This window comes from Salvelinus namaycush, chromosome 38 (assembly GCF_016432855.1).
Source record: "Salvelinus namaycush isolate Seneca chromosome 38, SaNama_1.0, whole genome shotgun sequence".
Lineage (NCBI taxonomy): Eukaryota > Metazoa > Chordata > Actinopteri > Salmoniformes > Salmonidae > Salvelinus > Salvelinus namaycush.
In genome coordinates, this window is record NC_052344.1 from 2,484,572 (window position 1) to 2,507,148 (window position 22,577).

The 22,577-nt window shown below is 48.8% G+C and overlaps 1 protein-coding gene across 1 annotated transcript in view; it reads right to left on the reverse strand.

Moving 5' to 3' along the window:
* Positions 1 to 22,577, reverse strand: part of LOC120031780 (cadherin EGF LAG seven-pass G-type receptor 1-like) — a 119,489-nt gene that overhangs the window by 8,551 nt on the left and 88,361 nt on the right. The window contains exons 10-28 of the mRNA XM_038977600.1: positions 22,165 to 22,328; positions 21,845 to 21,970; positions 16,655 to 16,821; positions 16,335 to 16,520; positions 16,120 to 16,233; positions 15,795 to 15,969; positions 15,271 to 15,412; positions 14,039 to 14,159; positions 13,568 to 13,751; positions 12,643 to 12,744; positions 11,552 to 11,646; positions 9,967 to 10,176; positions 8,981 to 9,164; positions 8,627 to 8,776; positions 7,294 to 7,480; positions 6,534 to 6,701; positions 6,336 to 6,462; positions 5,932 to 6,132; positions 745 to 919 (exon numbers count right to left, since the gene is read on the reverse strand). Coding sequence (XP_038833528.1) covers positions 745 to 919; positions 5,932 to 6,132; positions 6,336 to 6,462; positions 6,534 to 6,701; positions 7,294 to 7,480; positions 8,627 to 8,776; positions 8,981 to 9,164; positions 9,967 to 10,176; positions 11,552 to 11,646; positions 12,643 to 12,744; positions 13,568 to 13,751; positions 14,039 to 14,159; positions 15,271 to 15,412; positions 15,795 to 15,969; positions 16,120 to 16,233; positions 16,335 to 16,520; positions 16,655 to 16,821; positions 21,845 to 21,970; positions 22,165 to 22,328 — 2,978 coding nt within the window. The remainder of the gene's footprint in view (positions 1 to 744; positions 920 to 5,931; positions 6,133 to 6,335; positions 6,463 to 6,533; positions 6,702 to 7,293; positions 7,481 to 8,626; positions 8,777 to 8,980; positions 9,165 to 9,966; positions 10,177 to 11,551; positions 11,647 to 12,642; positions 12,745 to 13,567; positions 13,752 to 14,038; positions 14,160 to 15,270; positions 15,413 to 15,794; positions 15,970 to 16,119; positions 16,234 to 16,334; positions 16,521 to 16,654; positions 16,822 to 21,844; positions 21,971 to 22,164; positions 22,329 to 22,577) is intronic.

The window sequence follows — 22,577 nt, forward strand, 5'->3', positions numbered from 1 at the left end:
GCAGAGAAAAGTAAGCCAGTGGCACCTGTTAGAAGTAGATGCATTGGGCTATTGTTGATGGGAGAAGAGAATAGCAGAGAAAGACTCGAAAGCCTGTGCATGGTTCATCCACAAACGATGTAGCAGGTCAAGCAAAGCATGCTGGGAACAGCGCTTTCTTTCTTCATTCAAATCCATAGATACACACAGAGGCTTCATAAAACCCCTCACTGCAGTGCACGACGGTGTACACAGGTCTACACTGGTATTATCCATGAGAGGAGAGAGGAGCTGCGCTGGGGTTCGGGACTTATTCTCTCCCCGGGCTTTGTGAGTGTGCCAGGGTGGAAGGTGATAGCATTATGGGACGACTGGCATCAGCAGACACAGGTCTAATCACCTAGAGAATGTCTTCAGGACAGGAGGAGACGTACAAGCACTGGAGACTACTACCGGACAGAGACTTCAGGACGTCTCTCTCTCCCTCTCCCTTCTGCTCGCTTCCTCGCTCTCTCTCTCCCTCATATTATCTGGCTTTTCCTACTGCTCTCTCTCTCCCCCCTCCAAGTTTCCCAGAGGGATCGAAGGTTCCTCGAGGGGAGACAGGCGAGGCGCAGACAAGACGGCTTCTAACTCAGAGGTGTGGACTAGGTTCGTTTACCTGGGATTGGGGCGACGGAGTTGAAGTGTGTGAGTGTGTGTGAGTGCATGCATGCCCGTCTGTCTGCATCTGTGTGTGCATATATTGTGTGTGTGTGTCCTCACCTGTGATGACTGCAGGTATGCCCCAGCCCATGGCGTAGTAGAACCTCATGTGGCCGTGGTTGATGTTCCGTACCTCCGTCAGCATGCGGTAGATGTGGAGGCTCTCCACAAACATCCAGGCAAACGTACACATGTAGAAGTAGTGGAGCAGGATGGCGATCACCGTACACACAAACTACAGACAGAGAGTCGCAGAGGGACAAGGTCAGAGATCACCGGGGGACGTCCGTTTCAAATCACACCGAGAACCACTAATCCAAGATCCAAGTTCCACGCTTCAGCACGGGCCACGCTACACTGAGGGTACAAAAACGTTAAGAACACCTTCCGGACAGAGTTTTGTCTTGCCCGTTCACTCTCTGAATGGCACACATGCACAATCCGTGTCTCACAATCCTTCTTTAATCCGTCTCCCCCCCTTCATTCTACACTGATTGAAGTGGATTTAACAAGTGACAATCAATAAGGGATCATAGCTTTCACCTGGATTCACCTGGTCAGTCTACGTCAAGGAAAGAGCAGGTGTTCATAATGTTTTGTACACTCAGTGTACAGCCCTGAGTGGGTCTCTCTCTCTCCCTCCCTCCCTCCATCTCTCTCTACTTTTCTTTATCTCCCTCCATCCCTTGTTCCAGGAAGAATGCAGTATTCTTGGGAATCCCCTGGTAGGTAGGGGAGGGACAGGACTAGAGCTAGATCACAGTCTACAGAGCAGAGGGGTCATCAATCTAACAGGAGATGCTCAGGGCTGCGACTGACGACAGCATTCCACAGCACTGACACACACACACACACACACACACACACACACACACACACACACACACACACACACACACACACACACACACACACACACACACACACACACACACACACACACACACGCGGCTAGGCTTCTAACTTCAGAAAAACAGAGGGTGAGTCAGTGAGTAAGTGTCGTTCGTTACTACTGGTGTAACAGCACAGCCAGAAGAGGACTGGCCACCCCTCGGATCCTGGTTCCTCTCTAGGTTTCTTCCTAGGTTCCTGCCTTCTAGGGAGTTTTGCCTAGCCACTATGCTTTTGCCTCTGCATTGCTTGCTCTTTGAGGTTTTAGGCTGGGTATTTGTAAAGCTTCTGATATGAAATAAGTTGATTTGAATTTGATTTGAACAGTAACAGAGTCTATGGAGACAGACTCAGACCTGCATGTCTGTGTGTGACAGGGTCTACTGCCCTGAGGCTCAAACAGTTAGGCACCAGTAACAGCATGTCTCTATTATCACAGGCCTGGAGGGGCAGCAGGCCTGTTTGTGTGTGTGTGTGTGTGTGTGTGTGTGTGTGTGTGTGTGTGCGTGCGTGCGTGCGTGCGTGCGTGCGTGTGTGTGTGTCTCTGTGTGTGCACAGGCGCGTGTGTTGTGCAATACATTTCAGAGTAAATTGCATCAATGTACTTAAATGTATGTCAAAATACACTATTAGATTACTTGCCCATAGGCAAACCTTTATAATGCCCTTACCAGGTGAAGGAATCACATGCTATGTGAATACACAGTATCAGACATCTCAGAGTGCCTTAAATAGAGAATCTATTTTTCGACAACAGAGAAATGGTTAGTCCCAGCCAGAACGGTACATTCCTTAGCTCTAACACTATTAGTGAAGCAACAGATGTATAATCGAGAACAATCTAGCAGACAAAGACAAACTCTCAGGTAGAACGGATCCCTGTAAGCTCCTGTCAGCAGCAGTACCTGAACAGCTGCAGGAAAACAAATAGCAGCTATTTGCCAGAAACCGCTAACCGGAGTGAACCTGAAACAGCAATCCCTGCTTTATCCCTTAACCTACCTGAAAATACAACACGTAACAGGAATAGGAAAAATAGTGTATATGTTGGGGAGGAGTGTGTATGTGGGGGACGTGTGTATGTGGGGGACGTGGGGGACGTGTGTATGTGGGGGACGTGGGAGGGGTGTGTATGTGGGGGGACGTGGGAGGAGTGTGTATGTGGGGGACGTGGGAGGGGTGTGTATGTGGGGGACGTGGGAGGGGTGTGTATGTGGGGGGACGTGGGAGGGGTGTGTATGTGGGGGACGTGGGAGGGGTGTGTATGTGGGGGACGTGGGAGGAGTGTGTATGTGGGGGACGTGGGAGGGGTGTGTATGTGGGGGACGTGGGAGGGGTGTGTATGTGGGGGACGTGGGAGGAGTGTGTATGTGGGGGGACGTGGGAGGGGTGTGTATGTGGGGGGACGTGGGAGGAGTGTGTATGTGGGGGACGTGGGAGGAGTGTGTATGTGGGGGACGTGGGAGGAGTGTGTATGTGGGGGACGTGGGAGGAGTGTGTATGTGGGGGACGTGGGAGGAGTGTGTATGTGGGGGACGTGGGAGGGGTGTGTATGTGGGGGACGTGGGAGGAGTGTGTATGTGGGGGACGTGGGAGAGGTGTGTATGTGGGGGGACGTGGGAGGAGTGTGTATGTGGGGGACGTGGGAGGAGTGTGTATGTGGGGGGACGTGGGAGGAGTGTGTATGTGGGGGACGTGGGAGAGGTGTGTATGTGGGGGACGTGGGAGAGGTGTGTATGTGGGGGACGTGGGAGAGGTGTGTATGTGGGGGACGTGGGAGGGGTGTGTATGTGGGGGGACGTGGGAGGGGTGTGTATGTGGGGGGACGTGGGAGGAGTGTGTATGTGGGGGGACGTGGGAGGAGTGTGTATGTGGGGGACGTGGGAGGAGTGTGTATGTGGGGGACGTGGGAGGAGTGTGTATGTGGGGGACGTGGGAGGGGTGTGTATGTGGGGGACGTGGGAGGAGTGTGTATGTGGGGGACGTGGGAGGGGTGTGTATGTGGGGGACGTGGGAGGGGTGTGTATGTGGGGGGACGTGGGAGGAGTGTGTATGTGGGGGACGTGGGAGGGGTGTGTATGTGGGGGACGTGGGAGGGGTGTGTATGTGGGGGGACGTGGGAGGAGTGTGTATGTGGGGGACGTGGGAGGGGTGTGTATGTGGGGGACGTGGGAGGAGTGTGTATGTGGGGGACGTGGGAGGAGTGTGTATGTGGGGGACGTGGGAGGAGTGTGTATGTGGGGGACGTGTGTATGTGGGGGACGTGGGAGGAGTGTGTATGTGGGGGACGTGGGAGGGGTGTGTATGTGGGGGACGTGGGAGGGGTGTGTATGTGGGGGGACGTGGGAGGAGTGTGTATGTGGGGGACGTGGGAGGGGTGTGTATGTGGGGGACGTGGGAGGGGTGTGTATGTGGGGGACGTGGGAGGAGTGTGTATGTGGGGGACGTGGGAGGGGTGTGTATGTGGGGGACGTGGGAGGAGTGTGTATGTGGGGGACGTGGGAGGGGTGTGTATGTGGGGGACGTGGGAGGGGTGTGTATGTGGGGGACGTGGGAGGGGTGTGTATGTGGGGGGACGTGGGAGGAGTGTGTATGTGGGGGGACGTGGGAGGAGTGTGTATGTGGGGGACGTGGGAGGAGTGTGTATGTGGGGGACGTGGGAGGAATGTGTATGTGGGGGGACGTGGGAGGAGTGTGTATGTGGGGGATGTGGGAGGGGTGTGTATGTGGGGGACGTGGGAAGGGTGTGTATGTGGGGGACGTGGGAGAGGTGTGTATGTCGGGGACGTGGGAGGGGTGTGTATGTGGGGGACGTGGGAGGGGTGTGTATGTGGGGGATGTGGGAGGGGTGTGTATGTGGGGGACGTGGGAGAGGTGTGTATGTGGGGGACGTGGGAGAGGTGTGTATGTGGGGGATGTGGGAGGGGTGTGTATGTGGGGGACGTGGGAGAGGTGTGTATGTCGGGGACGTGGGAGGGGTGTGTATGTGGGGGACGTGGGAGGACTGTGTATTTGGCGGACGTGGGAGGAGTGTGTATGTGGGGGACGTGGGAGGAGTGTGTATGTGGGGGGACGTGGGAGGAGTGTGTATGTGGGGGGACGTGGGAGGAGTGTGTATGTGGGGGGACGTGGGAGGAGTGTGTATGTGGGGGGACGTGGGAGGAGTGTGTATGTGGGGGACGTGTGAGGGGTGTGTATGTGGGGGACGTGTGAGGGGTGTGTATGTGGGGGACGTGTGAGGGGTGTGTATGTGGGGGGACGTGTGAGGGGTGTGTATGTGGGGGGACGTGTGAGGGGTGTGTATGTGGGGGACGTGTGAGGGGTGTGTATGTGGGGGGACGTGTGAGGGGTGTGTATGTGGGGGGACGTGTGAGGGGTGTGTATGTGGGGGACGTGTGAGGGGTGTGTATGTGGGGGACGTGTGAGGGGTGTGTATGTGGGGGACGTGTGAGGAGTGTGTATGTGGGGGGACGTGTGAGGGGTGTGTATGTGGGGGACGTGTGAGGGGTGTGTATGTGGGGGACGTGGGAGGAGTGTGTATGTGGGGGGACGTGGGAGGAGTGTGTATGTGGGGGGACGTGGGAGGAGTGTGTATGTGGGGGACGTGGGAGAGGTGTGTATGTGGGGGACGTGGGAGGAGTGTGTATGTGGGGGGACGTGTGAGGGGTGTGCGTGTGTATATAATGTACGTGTGTTGTTTCTGTGTTTTAAACATTGCAATATGATTTTGATCAAAAAGAGAAACCTGTGCAGGCAGACACAGACTTTCCATAACGATGTGGTAGAGCATGAGTCGTTTCTCAGCTCAACAACAACGGTGAATTCCCATAACGCCAAGGAGAAAATGGCTGCAGGGCTGTGTTCCTGGGGTTATCCCAGGTGATCCCTGCAATTTGTAAACAAAATGTGGGGACTCCATGACACACGCCATTTTCAGAAGTGAAAACTAAAGAACTAAACGTAACTGTGAATACAATGGAAAGCACACCTGTGCTCCAAGCAGAGACAACAGAGGTACTAGTGTACTTCTAACACTTAAGCGTCAGAATCATGAGTGCTACCAAGCAACCAACATCTTTTTCATTCATATCCAGATAGTCACAAATACTAAACATTCCAATCTATCCCTGCTAAAGCATGGTCAATGTCATTTTCAGGAGTTTAGAGGTCGGGGTTCCTTAGTTTTCAGTCTTGTTGATGGGTCAGAGGTCAGAGTTCAGGGGTTAGAGGTCAGGGTCATGGTTAGAGGTCACGATTTGGCTTCCTTAGTTCCGTTCATCTCACCAGGTTGTCAGTCTGGTCAATTCGTCAGGGTTAGAGTAAGAGGTCAGGGGTCATAGGTTAAACGTTTCTCACTGGGTTGTCAGTCTGGTTGATGCCGATGAGGAAGACGAGCTCGGAGAAGAAGAGTGCCGCCACCAGGTTCTTGTGGATGCTGTGGAGGTTAGAGCGTAGCTTCCTGAGTAGAGCCAGAAGGATGAAGGTGAGGAACAGAGCTACCAGGGAGGCTGACACCGTGGTGTAGGTCACGATCTTTAGGGGTAACACGTCACCATGCTGGGGGAGGGCAGGGGAGGAACAGAGGAGAAAGGGGGAGAGGGGTGAGAAAGAGAGACACAAAGGGGGGAGGTAAAGATCATTATCATACTTGGTAGCAGCAAACAGTGAGAGGACATGTACTACTAATGTAGTGTATCCTGCCCATAGCAATATAATGACAACTATTTAGAGTTATGTACAGTATATCTCTATGAGCCTACCTCTCTCTTGGAGATGTCCATGAGCACAGCGAAGCTGGCCATGTGGTCACACTGACAGCTGATGTGTGTGTTGTTCCTGTTCAGCAGCTCACATCCCTTAGACGACCAGCCCCCCGTACCACCAATCCTACACACACACACACACAATAAATACCATGTAAAGAGTGTGGTGTGTGTGTGTGTGCGTGCAGTACTCACGCAATGGAGTGATTCCAGAACACACACACAGGTTTGGTCCTCTCCTCTGTCTCCAGTAGTGTGTACTCCAGTGTGATGGGGGGGTCAAGGGGAGAGGAGAGGGGAGAACCCTCGCTGTACACCAACGTGCTCACTATGGGGGTGTTGATCACTGGACGGTTGGGCAGCCTGCACACACACACACACACACACACACACACACACACACACACACACACACACGAGCAAGGATGAACGGAAACACTCCTTTTAGGGAGTTCCCAAAATATACATTCTCGGCTGTTTGTGGCCGCTTGGCAACCAGCCAAATAGTGCTTTCTGAGCCCTTCTAGTACCAGTGTAGCAGCTATCATACACACACACAGCGCTATAACATTATGATTCCACATTTAACTCTGCCTTATATGTGTGTGTTCCATTTGTAATGATGTGTTTTTTTTAAATCATATATAGAGTTTTGAGTGGTCCAATTGTATACAGGGAAAGACTCAGACAGCATGGCAATGATATGTGAGAGAAACACCCACAGTATGCCAGGGCAACAATCAGACCTAAAGTAAACAGTGGGTTTGTGCCAACGCAAATACAGTTGCCATATCTGTTGCCACGTTTGAGTCATTTATGAGATATGTTATGTCTTTATTATGATGGCTAGATTAGCTACATAGACATTGATAAAGGCAGTGTCTGGTTATGTAAGATGTGATGAAAGATTGAAGTAAAGTGTAGTAAAATGTAGTAAAGTGTTGCCCGTGGTTACCGGAGGCTCCTACGGTCCGGGTCGTATCTCTCAGGGAGGAGCTGACCCAACGACCTAAACACTATCACCACGGCAACAGGCAGAGGGGCGGCGGACTCGACATGGCGGCGTCTCTTATTGGATAGGGTGTGATCCTCTTCAGGGGCGTCGGTCTGAGAGGGCTCGACGCTGGGGCTGGGCTCGACTACTAGAGAGTGAGAGTAAGAGTGTGAGAGAGTGAGAGAGAGAGAGAGAGAGAGAGAGAGAGAACACCTATTGGAACACCTATTCAAGTCCTTGCTACATTGTAGATTGGGACCCACTGATGCATGAAACAAAGATAAGCGATATAAAGAATAATAGTGAAAAGCTTTGGAGCACCTTAAACGGAATTTTGGGGAAAAGGCTAACTCGGCTCCATCATTTATTGAATCAGACGGCTCATTCATCACAAAACCCACTGATATTGCCAACTACTTTGATGTTTTTTTTCATTGGTAAAATTAGCAAACAACAACTATTTCTGAACCTACACATACTTGACCAAATTATGAAAGACAAGCATTGTAATTTTGAATCCCGTAAAGTGAGTGTGGAAGAGGTGAAAATTATTGTTGTCTATCTCTCCTGGCTCAAAGTAGAGGAGAGACTGACTTCAGCCCTACTTGCATGTTGAATGCAACTGTTTGAACTACTGGCACACAGGTCAGACACCCATGCATACCCCACAAGACATGCCACCAGAGGTCTCTTCACAGTCCCCGAGTCCAGAACAGACTATGGGAGGTGCACAGTACTACGTAGAACCATGACTACATGGAACTCTATTCCACATCAAGTAACTGATACAAGCAGAAAAATACAGATTTAAAAAACTGATAAAAATACATCTTATGGAACAGCGGGGACTGTGAAGAGACACACACACAGGCACAGACACACACATACACACACACACGATAACATAAACACACGTACACATGGATTTTGTATTGTAGATATATGGTAGTAGAGTATTGGCCTGAGGGGACACACTTAATGTGTTGTGAAATGTAATGTCATGTTTGTTTTTATTGTATATAACTGTCTTAATTTTACTGGGAAGAGTAGTTCCTGCCTTGGCAGCAGCTAATGGGGATCCATAATAAGTATGAATACAAATCAGGGCTGATTCATTTTGTGTCTCGGTAAGAGACTGGATTACATGACCGCTTAAGCTTGACTTTAAGCACTCTATCTGTTTAATTGGTAGGTCACCGACAAATCCAAAAGGTTTTGATGGATTACAGCCCAAAAGAGTTTGTACAGTTTGCAGTATTCCAAGTCCAGTGGTAGTGTGAGCAGACGACTGCACCTTTGTCGTGGACCTCCTGGGGCCTAGTGTTGAACTGTGGGAAACGGACAGAGGACGTGAGGTCTCTGGGGTAGTACTCCTGGATCTCATGGAAGCGAGGGACTGAGGCCTGCTCAGGGACGGACGTGTCCAGGTAATCAACAACAATGACTAAGGAGAGAGGAAGAACCACACGTCAAGACCAGCTCATTATCAGATAAAGGTGATATATTAGAATTGCATGAAAGTAGAACTTGACTGCAGTTTACCCAGAGCCAAAATATTTGTTCAAATTCTACGTTCGGGAGTTAGGAATCTGCTCCTAGACTCTCTGAAATCCTCTCTTCATTGGTCTGTAAATGTGTCTTCACTCACTCATGTTGTCAGTGACGATGGTGAATGGTTTGAGGTAGGTCTTCCTCATGTTCTGTGCCAGGGTGTTGGTGTAATCCTCAAAGTGGCGCAGCAGGTGGGCGGTGCCCCCCTCAGAGCGCTGGATCTGCTCCCAGTGGTCTCTGGTGCCAGGGTCTAGGATGGCACTGCCCGCTCTCACCAGGTTCTGAAGGGTTTAACAACACAGAGCAGGACGGTCAGACAGTAAGTCGCCTTGAATATGGGCACAGCTCAAACTCTGTCACTCCTGTCTAAGTCCTAGAGTAGCAGAAGTGACCTGCTCAAGTAGGCCTATATAAGATAGGTGACCTAAAACATTCACAACCTACAGAGAAATGCCATAAAATAATGTGGAGATATTAAATAGCTCAGCTTTGTGGAGATTATAATTCATATTGCAGGTTAACGTTTATTGTCATGAGTCTTTCCCTGCAACCAGCACTGAGCGGTTTCCGCAAAGTCAAAATTGTCTATATTGCAAAAATGTATAAAAACTAAAAAAGGCTTCATTTAAGGTTAGGGTTAGGCATTAGGGTTAGCAGTGTGGTTAAGGTTATGTTTAAAATCAGATTATAGGACTGTGTGGCTGTGCCAGCTAGTGACCACTCTGCAGAGCTGCCTCCAGTACATGAGTCATCGAAATAAATTCCAACCTGCGTTCCCATTGGCCAGGTCAGCTTCCCCTGTTAGTGGAACTGGAAGAGAGCCAGAGGAGGGCAGTATTCCTCCAGTCTTCCCAGTGTAACCGAACCCACCCAGTTTATAACCCTGAATAATGCACTGGAAATGCACCTAACGGCCTGCTGTCTGACACAACAGACAACTAGTGCACGGTCCCTGAGAGAAATACTGTGCATACAAAAACAAATCTTTATAAAAATAAGAATATTGCAATTAGCCAGTTTGCAGTCAGCACATTTGCAACGTTGTATTCAAAGAAAAACACAAAAACAACGACAAACTCTGACCTCGTTGAACTCCGCGTCTCTCGTGGCCGTGAGATCGAAGCCTGTCTGATGACTCTCGTACTGGAGGACCCTGGTCAGCAGCTGGAACGCTGTCTTCACATCGTTGCCGTAGTAGCTGTCCGTGTGGTTGGTGGCGTTGTGGAGCAGGCGCACGATAGCTTTGGCGCGCTCGCGGTCCATCCTGGACACGTTACGATGCATCTCCTCATTCTGGAGGGACGGAGGGGAAGAGAAGGAGGTCAAGAATACAGACAGACACTTGAGACAGTTACAACTATATGGACTGTCTGTGGTAGGTTGGTATTAATTGATGAAACCTAACCAGTGGTGAAAGTAGATTTAATTTCTTACCAGTACGGGACACCCGAGCACACGCATCTATTCATTTCATATATGATCTCTGTGGTCCTAGTAGCCTAAGCCAAGTAAAGATTTGCCATATCACTTTTAACATGCAATACCTTTAACATAGGCAGGGCATGGGTTTCAAGTTTGAGGAAGCACATTTTCACCATAAACCAGCACCTTTGTAATTTTATTTAACCTTTATTTAACTACGCAAGTCAGTTAACAAATTCTTATTTACAGTGACGTCCTACCCCGGCCAAACCCAGATGACGCTGGGCCAATTGTGCGCCGCCCAATCAGGGTCGGATGTGACGCAGCCTGGATTCGAACCAATTTAATTTACTTTAGGGAAAGCAGCCCCTAGCCTTATGGACTTGCCGCCTATGCCTTTTAATGTGGCATAAACACAAACAGTCACAATGTTTTCATCTGATTGTCAATCAACCACTTAACAAAGGCGCTCCTGTAGGCTACCCACACACGTTCCTCCTCTCACAAAATAGTTCCAGCATCCAAACTCCAACAGTGCACCTGCAATTTGATGAATGGAAAGAGACATCTGTTATAAAACACCTACATGTATTGTAATGACATTCTGGGATTGTCATTAGGTCTACACTTGCAGCCTGAATGGATGTCCCCTGTTATTAACGGGCACTTTGGTCTCGGCCACTCGTCTGCACTGCTCGGTCTCGGCCACTCGTCTGCACTGCTCGGTCTCGGCCACTCGTCTGCACTGCTCGGTCTCGGCCACTCGTCTGCACTGCTCGGTCTCGGCCACTCGTCTGCACTGCTCGGTCTCAGCCACTAATTTGTGCCTTGTCCTCGCGCGTCTTGACCTTTCATCTCCACTTTCGCAAAATGTAAGTGTTCTCGTTGAACCACAAAGCAATTTGGAGCAATTTGCCAATTTTCCATGTGGCTGACATTCAGTAATGTTAAATAGTGGTATAATAGCCTATATTTTTTTGCCATTTTGTGTTACTTGTAATAGGCTCACGTTTTACCGGGTACGGCGTACCCCCACGACGTATTTTGCCGGGACGCTGTACAGGCTTACTTTCACCACTGAACTCTAGATTTGCTTAAGTGACTCCGAATTGTATACAATCTTTCAGTGGGAGATTTGCAAGTTATGAAAGAGCTGTGTATTTGCACATCTCTAGTTAGAATAGGTCTCTGTATGAGTGAACTTTGGATGCATAGCCTTGGACTGGATAAAATCGAGCATACGCACCATCTTCATGAGCTGGGTGAAGGAGACTGTGGTACAGTTGAAGAGTTCAGGAGGCAGCCAGCCCTTTTCATCATTGCAGTGGCGGATGGCAGTTCCTACAGTGAGAAAATAAACGTGTTGAACGATAGCGGTACTTAAAGATAAGCAAAAACAAAAAAGGAGAAGAGGAATATTGGGGTGAGAAAGAATTCAACCGTATCTTCCTAGCGCCAGGTGGCTGCCACACATGGGTGGAAATGGGGAGTTACTTCATATAATAAATTAGATACAAGCACAATCTAAATGCCAACTCATTACCATTAATTCCAAACAAGCGTTCAACAGAGAAAAGAGTTTACGGCTAGAACTGACAGAGGACCGTTGGTTGATGTGAGCCAAGCCGTGTCACCCAATAAAAACGGCCCGAGAAAGTCCAGCGGGGCAACAAAGGGTTTCCGTGGTGACAAGGGTAACTAAGGGGGTAACTAAGGGGGTAACTAGGGAGGTTATTGTGGTTTAATGGGAGCAGGTCAGCGATGTTACGTCTTGGCCCTGCCCATATTGTCTCTACTGCTAAGGCTCTATGTGGAGCAGTAGACCGCACGCACGCACACACACACACACACACACACACACACACACACACACACACACACACACACACACACACACACACACACACACACACACACACACACGCGCACGTGCACGGCTCTGCGGTATTATGAATGTGTCTCCAAGCAGACGTTGTCAAGTCTTCTTCACAAGGCCCGGTGTTTGTCTCTGTCTCCGGCTGCTGCCCTCCAGAGACAGAGTTTCACTAACACCATTGGCCAATGACAAGTCTCAAAAGGCCCTGATAGACCAATGAGAGGGCCTCGTTAGTGTGCTGTGTTAATGAGTTGCTTCCACAGAAAGAGGTGTTGGGAACAGCAGAAGGCCTTGAACTAAGGGACTCCACAGTACAGAACCTCCATTCTCCACCCATAAAATCTTTACTATGAATAAAATACCTTGAAGCATTTGATATCTGTACGAATTGGTCTGAGTTATTGTGACTGTTCCTGCTATGATACGAGTTGATAAAGAGTGTAGCGTGCAGAGGAACTCACCGATAGATCCTTTGGGACAGTTCATGGCTGCAGGACGGCCAAATTTGGTCTTGGGCCACCAGATCCCTTGGTCGAAAGCCTTGGGACAGCCCTCGTACACCACTGAGAGATGAGAGGGGACAGATGGCACACGGTTAGAAGTGGTCCCTATAAGCCCTAACCACTGACACTGGGTCAGATGTTTTGTGATCCCCTTACGGTTCTGGTTGGCAGTGAGGTTTGTGTAATCTGATCCTAGACCAACTTCTGCCTTGGGCCGCATTACACATATCTAACACGCCCAAGAAACACTACTGCTAACGACTCTTCCGAGGTTTTCAAAACAGCCAAACAGGCCAGCAATTATATCAATAATCCTACACGAGTGGTCACACAACGTTAAAAATTATTCACATGATTTTTAATTAAGTAGCCTAATCCTAAACAAAACCAGGTTAAGACTTGTACACGTGTTGTTATGTCTTTCTAAGTAATGCAGTCTGTTTATGTGCTGTACTGTACACCCAAGTGTTTATATCCTAAGTGACCATAATTGTCACTCTTTGAAGACCTTTTATACAGTAGCCACAAGGTTGGGTTGGAGCACTGAGGTGACAGATTTGGTATGGGGACCGTGGTTCTTTACTGAAGCTAGAGCGGGAACTAAAAGAGGGAAGGCCTTGAACCAGACTATAGAGAGGCAGAGGCTCTGTTCAAATACTCTGAAGACGAATCCTTCCTTCCTACCAGTCCGTGGCGCTATAACTGATCTGACATGTCTGGATAAGAGGAATCCTTGCTTTCAAGAATCCAAATTGAGTGAGGTCAATGATCACATCGAGGAAGGACGGACAGAAGAAAGGAGGGACAGAATGCCCTCACAGGCTCTCGAGATCACATTTAGGAGTATCAAACATTTGCACGCGCACCATTTCCTTCCACATACCTTCACAACCGGTGGCGGTGACCTCAGCGAAGGGGTTGTCACAGCGGTTACATTGTTGTCCGATGACCCCGGCTTTACAGGGGCACTGTCCGGTGTGGGGGTCACAAGTACGGGAGTGGGCCCCTAGAGGGAAGCACTCACAGGGGTAACAGGTGTCCTCCTCTTTGGGCTGGTAGTAGTTATCCTGGGGAGAGAGAAGATGGGGGAAAGTTAGCAATTAGCACCTTCCGCTACGGTCAGCTTACTATGCCTACAACATACAGTCTTGGTTGATTTGGGACCTACTTTGGGAGTAGTGGTCAATTCCTACTAGGTTTGTCATAGTTTACAAATCGGGGGTCTTCAAGAGAAAACTTAGTTAGATTCATCTTAGGGCCACAGAAAATTCAAAAGGCATAGGGAGGGTCCAAAAACACATTTGAGAAATGCTGCATTAGCCTGTGAGAAGAGTAACAGGGATTATCTTCTTACCTTGCAGCGACACTCTCCACTGGTCTTGTTACAGTCAGGGTCGAACCCTTTGCTGATGTCACAGTGGCAGGGGCCACACATGGGGTTCCCCCACCAGCCCCTAGGACACGGCTTCTCAACCCTGACACATCACACAATAACAACACATTTAGCTGAGTTTAGCGCACATAACGAATGGAAATAAAATGGGAGAAAAAAAGAAAGATTAAAAACGAGACTGCATTCATCCTTCACATCACATACCTGCTCTATAACAATATCGCTTAACAACAAAAAATGCATTCAACCGCATCACAGATCTAGCATAAACCTTCTATCCCTCGGAAGAGGGACAACACGGTGCGTGAGTCAAACACTCGCTCTCCAACACGTTCATGTCTCTGAGCTGATGGAGGGGTAAGATAGGGGGTTCTGATAGGGGCAGAACAGCAGTGCAGGTGGAGACCAAACACCTATGGAGGAGCACTGAAGCATGAGGGGGACCCACATCCTGCCTTAGACAGGAGGTCAAAGGTCAGTGGGTAAAGAATTGACATCCAATCTACCACCCAGAGGAATAGTCAGGAGTACAGTATGTTGCTGGCTACTGCTACATAACTACAGTACTATAGGTGCCAGTTATGGCCAGAACATATTGTAGCCAAGCCTGAGGCTCGGCTTACCGTTATATATGGCACACACACACATACACTCACACACCCGCTACCGACCCCGTTTGCATTTAAACCATACCTACCACACACACACACACTTGTTACAAGACCCAATTAATGTCTAGAGCAACACACAGTGGTTTCATCTAACCCTCTGGCTCCTGACTCTCACACCAGATCTCTGCTCTAATCAAAGGCAGATCTGGGATCAGTTTTGGAAGAAAGAAAATCCCCCAGAGAGCTCAGATCACAGGTCTGGGAACAGCCACATCTCGGGTTCATTACCAGCAGTCTTAAACCGGGTGCTGGAGAAGGACTGTTTTGAGTTAAGGCCAGTAAAAGTAGAGGCTGTTGCCAGGCAGATGAATGGTGAGGTGCATTTTTGTGAAAGACTGAGAGGAAGGTCAGGGAGCAGAGGTTGATTAGGCTAACATAAAAACAATCAGATGTTGCGTTGATATTGGAGGCATGTGAATGTGTGTTTCCCCCGCACTGTGGAGCCAAACCAGGACACACACACACATACCCACACATGCACACACTTACACAGGCACTTGCACAACGCGGGCTGGGTCTTACTTGTTTTCGCAGTACTGTCCGTAGTAGCTCTGTCCACACTCGCAGGTGTAGCCATGGGAGGAGCTAGGCTTGCGGACGCAGGTGGACACGTGCTCGCAGGGGTTGAGGTGACACGCGTCAACGCACTCCCTCCCAAAGTACCCTGGGAAAGGACACAGGTCACAGAGAGAAGAGAGAGAGACATCTGGCCAGCAGGTCTTCAACAACATGGCAGAATTATACACAGTCATGCAAAACTCAAAGCTGAAGACTACAAAACAACATTCCTATGGTAAACATCTTTCAGAGCAAGTGAATGGTATGAGACGAGATGCAGGTGTGTGTGTGTGTGTGTGTGTGTGTGTGTGTGTGTGTGTGTGTGTGTGTGTGTGTGTGTGTGTGTGTGTGTGTGTGTGTGTGTGTGTGTGTGTGTGTGTGTGTACACCATGTGTGTAACCTGGGTCGCAGACGCAGGTGTGTGTGTCTACTACAGTGTGTGTGTGTATGTGTGTATGTGCGCCCGTACGTGCGTATGAGTGTGTTACCTGGGTCGCAGACGCAGGTGTGTGTGCTCCAGTCGTCGCTGCAGTGGCTGTTCTCAGGGCAGATGTTAGAGTCACAGGGGTCAGCCAGGTCACAGCCGTCCTCGACATGAATCTTAAAGCCTAGCAGCATGTTCACGTTGACCACGTTGGTGGACGTCTCGCCCATACGCACACCCTGCGGGAAAGAACACACCCTCTCCATTAGATCCCAGAGTCGCAGGCACACACACTCCTAAGACAGGTTGGTGTATACATACAGCGGGCTACAGTACTTTTATGTTGTGGAGACTAACGTAATCCAGACATGGTTACTGTTAAAACGTACCTGCATACAACCGGTGAAGCCATCGTGGACGTGGTTCCCCTCTCCTGGTAACCCTCCCAGATACAGAGCCCTCAGCCTCAAACCTGGCAGCTCGTTACCTATCTCCACAGACCTCTGGAGACACACACACACACACAGAGTATAAGATTTGCTGTGTGTGCGTGTGTGTGTGTGTTCGTGTCTGTGTCTCGGTGTGTATGCGCTCGGCTCAGTACCTCGTACAGTCCGTAGTCCAGTGACACCAGGGCCATGTACTTGATGTCCTTGCCGTCTTTGACGCTCTTCAGCTCCACCAGGACATGGTGCCACTCCCCGTCGTTCACCCGGACTTGAGGGAAGCCCAGCAACGCTACCCTCTCAGATCCCAGAAACACCTCAAACCTCACATACTGATCACTTATCTGAGGAGGGTGGGGGGAGAGAGAGAGAGAGAGACAATTACTACACACAGGCAGTCTACTCAACTTCGACCGACCCTATAAACCAACTTACCTTCTCACTCTGTTGTCGTTATTGTGTGTGAACAATAACTCACCAGTAGATTGACAGTAGAGAGGTCTCCAGCGGTAGCCTGCATCAGCGTGCCAGTGCCCTGCCTCGTCCGGAACATCAGGCCCATGTACCAGGGCACAGCGATGGTGACGTCGAGGTCACTCCACGACACCAGGGCCTGGCCGTCAAAGTGCTGCGGGGACGGCATCACTGGAGGAGGAGAATAACACAGATGAGAACCGCATAATATGTTCAATAATCACTGCTATTAAGGCAAGTGGCGTGTTATACACATCACCTGCTTTGTAGGGCTGGGAATTGCCAGGGACCTCATGATAAGATATTACCATGATACTTAGGTGCCGATACGACATGTATTGTGATTCTCACGATGGTATTGTGATTTTACACTGCGATTTTATTGCGATTTGATGTTCCAAATCTATTGCTCTCTATACGTCTGCTACAGAGAGATAGATGAGAGGACATGAGAAAATGTGTTCTAAATCAGTCAAGGAAATCAAAGTGCTGAAAACACGTCGGCTCACTGTTTAAAAAGAAGAGAACAAGCTATAGGATGAAAAATACCGGCGTTTTGGCGCAGGTACAGTCGAATAGCGCCAGCTAACGCTACCTAGCAAACAAAAAAAAACATTTGTATTTTTACACGTCGATACCTGGAGTCAAATGATCGATATAATATCGTCCAAAAACAATATCTCGATATACAACTGTATCCATTTTTCCACCCCATCATTAATGCTTAGTATGTCAGACTTACAGATCGGTTCTTGCATTTTTGCATTCTTCCAAGGAGAATAATTACAGTGACTAATCCACCCCTCCACGTCTAATTCAGCTACAAGACATCATTACTGTCAATTACCTGGTTTCCTACAGGACACTAATCCTTCTTTGACAAACATGCCCACAGTAGCACATCACACTCCAGAGCACCCACTAGCCCTGCAGCCAAACAGATGTTGTCGTCAGTCAGTCAGTATAACAGTACGTCTGTCAGCGTAGCCTAGGTTTATCCCTGCGAGACAACTGAAGCGCGGAGCTCTTTCGATCTCCCTCTTCTCCGCAGGGCACATTTTTCTGCTGATGCACAGAGTACACACACACACACACCTGACAAAACACACACTCAGAAGATGCTGGGGACTAGCTCCTGAACCGCTGCCATCTCTGTGTCTCTTTTTTCACACGATACATTGCTCCATTCGCGGTGCCTGGAAAGAGTCAAAAGATTTAAATGATGCATAAAAAAACAACATCAAAGATACAGTTCATAAGAGAGTGGAGAGTGGAGGACAGCCACCAGCCCACACGAAAACCTTCACACTAACCTAAACACACAGGTCAACTAAACCACGACATATCTCCAACCCCACAGAATGCGTCTGGGAATTCCTCAACTACAAATCGAACTGTCTCGTCATACTTCCCTTGCTGCGCCTCTACAGTCCAAACCCACAGAATGAGTCTGGGAAATCCTGAACTACAAATCGACTGCCTCGTCATACTTCCCTTGCTGCGCCTCTACAGTCCAAACCCACAGAATGAGTCTGGGAAATCCTCAACTACAAATCGACTGCCTCGTCATACTTCCCTTGCTGCGCCTCTGTAACAGTTTAGCTTTCGTCTGTCCCCTCGCCCCGACCCGGGCGCGAACCAGGGACCCTCTGCACACATAGACAACTGACACCCACGAAGCATCGTTACCCATCGCTCCACAAAAGCCGCGGCTCTTGCAGACCAAGGGGAACATCTACTTCAAGGCCTCAGAGCGAGTGACGTCACCGGTTGAAACGCTATTAGCGCGCACCACCGCTAACTAGCTAGCCATTTCACATCGGTTACACCTCCACAGTACCACTGATATGTCTATGGTGTCCCTTGCCGCTCTCAAAGTGATATGATATCTATGGTTCCCGTGCTGTCTGTACCCGTGATATAACGTCTATGGTTTCTACGTTCGACACAGCTCGTCAACAAGTAGTGGAGCAGCCAAGCCCTCCGTGTTACTTCTGTCCCTAAGTCCAACGACAGATAGTCAATCTGCTGCCTGGCACAACTACACAGCTACCTCATCCAGCCATCCAGCCCAGACTAGGTGGGAGATAGTTCATCAAATATCAATGTGTGTGTGTTTTACAATTGTTCGGAAGCAGGCGCTAGAGGTTAAACCAAAGCCATCTGCTTACTGTTTCATAACTCAGTACGACTATTGCCCATAGTCATATTGTAGAATTCATTTCACTCAGGTAAAAACAACAATACATTTGGCAAGTGTTCTGGTTCTACTGCCCTGGCCTTGGATAGTTTCCCAAATAAAGAAATTGCTTTATGACATAATGCTGACACACAGGCGCACATAGTAGCACACTACAGCTTCCCTTGATGACTTAGCGTGAGATCTCGCTGTGCGAGACAGGACAGGACAGGCAGAGTGAGTCACTTACTTTAACCCTTTCAGAGGAACACACACACACACCATTTCAGCAACCCCTCTCCTGGCCTTACACAAGACCTGACCACAAAACCTGTAAACCACTGTCGTACAAGCACACAGCGCTATCATTAGGCATGTTAGACACCCCCCCCCCCCCCCCCCATCCATCCATCCCTAGTGAGGGATATGAGCAAAAGAACAGTCAGGATCAAAACAGGGCGAGTTGTAACAGTGTAACCACACACTATCACACATCCATCAGCACCAGAGTATATAGGACTGTTATGACTGCTACTGTATACACACGACAGGAGCTCTGTGGTCTGCGTCGTGTAAACACTCTGGCTCAACAACAACGGAGCAACCGCAGGGTCGGCGTGTGTGTTCCCGTCTCTTGATCCCGGCAATGATATGAGTCAGAGTTGGACTTTGTCTCATTAGTGAAATAGACAACAGCTCTTCAGGCTAAGTTCTAAGTTGAACTATTATATGAACATTTAGCTGCTGCAAATCCTCAGGTCCTCCAATAGTTCTACAGCTGCGCCATCGAGGGCCTCCTGAGCGGTTGCGTCACCGCCTGGTTTGGCAACTGCTCGGCATCTGACCGTAAGGCGCTACAGAGGGTAGTGCGTACGGCCCAGTACATCACTGGGGCCAAGCTTCCTGACATCCAGGATCTATATACTAGGCGGTGTCAGAGGAAGGCCCCAAAAAATCGTCAAAGACTCCAGTCACCCGTCATAGACTGTTCTCTCTGCTACCGCACAGCAAGCGGTACAGGAGCGCCAAGTCTAGGACCAAAAGGCTCATTAACATCTTCTACCCCCAAGCCATAAGACTGCTGAACAACTAATCAAATGGCCGCCCGGACTATTTACATTGACCCCACCCCTTTGTTTTTACACTGCTGCTATTCGCTGTTTATTATCTATGTGTTGTCACTTCACAAATGAGCTTGACTATACTGTACCCCCGCACATTGACTCTGTATCGGTACCACCTGTATATAGCGTCCACATTGACTCTGTACCAGTACCCCCTGTATATAGCGTCCACATTGACTCTGTACCAGTACCCCCTGTATAGAGCCTCGTTATTGTTATGTACATTTATTGTGTTACTTTTTTATTGATTAGATTTTTTGAAACTTTATTTAGTAAATATCTATTTAAATATCTATTCATCTCTATTTATTGAACTGCACTGTTGGTTAAGGGCTTGTAAGTAAGCATTTCACTGTAAGGTCTACCTACACCTGTTGTATTCAGCATTTCACTGTAAGGTCTACCTACACCTGTTGTATTCATCATTTCACTGTAAGGTCTACTACACCTGTTGTATTCGGCGCATGTGACAAATAACATTTGATTTGATTTACATAGCACGTGTACGAGTCAGTAATGACCAGTCAACTCAGATTCCTGTTGGATATCTATCTGCAGATACACTTCCTTCACACACACACGCACTCACACCTTGCTTGATCGCAATCTGAAAAGACACTTCCTTCACACACACACGCACTCACACCTTGCTTGATCGCAATCTGAAAAGACACTTCCTTCACACACACACGCACTCACACCTTGCTTGATCGCTATCTGAAAATATACTTCCTTCACACACACACGCACTCACACCTTGCTTGATCGCTATCTGAAAATATACTTCCTTCACACACACACGCACTCACACCTTGCTTGATCGCAATCTGAAAATATACTTCCTTCACACACACACGCACTCACACCTTGCTTGATCGCTATCTGAAAATATACTTCCTTCACACACACACGCACTCACACCTTGCTTGATCACTATCTGAAAATATACTTCCTTCACACACACACACGCACTCACACCTTGCTTGATCGCTATCTGAAAATATACTTCCTTCACACACACACGCACTCACACCTTGCTTGATCGCTATCTGAAAATATACTTCCTTCACACACACACGCACTCACACCTTGCTTGATCGCTATCTGAAAATATACTTCCTTCACACACACACGCACTCACACCTTGCTTGATCGCTATCTGAAAATATACTTCCTTCACACACACACGCACTCACACCTTGCTTGATCGCTATCTGAAAATAAACTTCCTTCACACACACACGCACTCACACCTTGCTTGATCGCTATCTGAAAATAAACTTCCTTCCTTCACACACACACGCACTCACACTTTGCTTGATCGCTATCTGAAAATATGCTTCCTTCACACACACACGCACTCACACCTTGCTTGATCGCTATCTGAAAATATACTTCCTTCACACACACACACGCACTCACACCCTGCTTGATCGCTATCTGAAAAGACACTTCCTTCACAGGAAGCTAAGCCACATTAACTCCAGTGTCCTTCCTCACTCCCTTATGCAATCAACTGTAACACAAACAAGTCCTGCTCACACTGACGCATACAGATGTCGACCCAGATATTCAATACGAGGGACCCTCACTGTAACACGCACGGCTGCAGTCCTTATGCCATCTTGAAACACACACACACATAACCGTATTGCTTCCGTCCCTCTCCTTGCCCCAACCTGGGCTCGAACCAGGGACCCTCTGAACACATTGACAACAGTCGCCCACAAAGCATTGTTACCTATCGCTCAAGCAAAATCCGTGGCCCTTGCACAGCAAGGCAAACAACTGCTTCTAGGTCTCGGAGCAATTGACGTCACTGATTGAACACTACTAGCGTGCACCGCTAACTAGTTAGCCATTTCACGTCAGCTACATAACACACCCTCACCTTGTTCGCAGTTCTTGCCCCCGTAGCCCAGAGGACAGTCACAGCTGTAGGTGTTCCACTTGTTGACACACACTCCTCTGTTCTGACACAAATCCTTAGTACAGAAGTTCCTCTTGGCAGGACAACCTACATGGGTCATAATCGATGTCAATCAGTAGCGGTACACAAACAACACAGATAACCCGAGTAAAGATGAACAAAACTATATGTATCTATGAATGAATTCATTAATAGATGGATGGATGAATGAATGGTTGGTTGGATGGACGAACGGACAAACAAACCGCCGAACAACGAGTGAACAAAAAAAAGGTTGTTACCTGCAGTGGTTCCGTTGTTAGCGATGAAGCTGGCCATGTCGGTGGGTTGGCTGTCGATGCTCAGGTTCCTCATGCAGCCCACAAAGTCTCTGTTCCTCACAGGGAAGTCCTCGGGCAGGTTGGGAACACCCCCCAGCAGCAGCGGTCCTGTCAGGTCCAATGATCTGCAGGGGATAGTACAGGAAACTGGGTCAGAACGGAGACAAAATGGCACTTGTCGCTCAGAGTTCATCTAATGGTTCTGGATCCAAAATGGCACCCCAGTCCCCATAGGATTAGGAGCTAAAGACGCACCAACAAAGTGAACAAAGTGCCAACTGATGGGTAATGGACTTAAGTGAAAACGAAAATCACACTCTATATTGAACTCCCTTTCTTTCAAATGAATAAAATGACAGGACCAACGTTTCAAT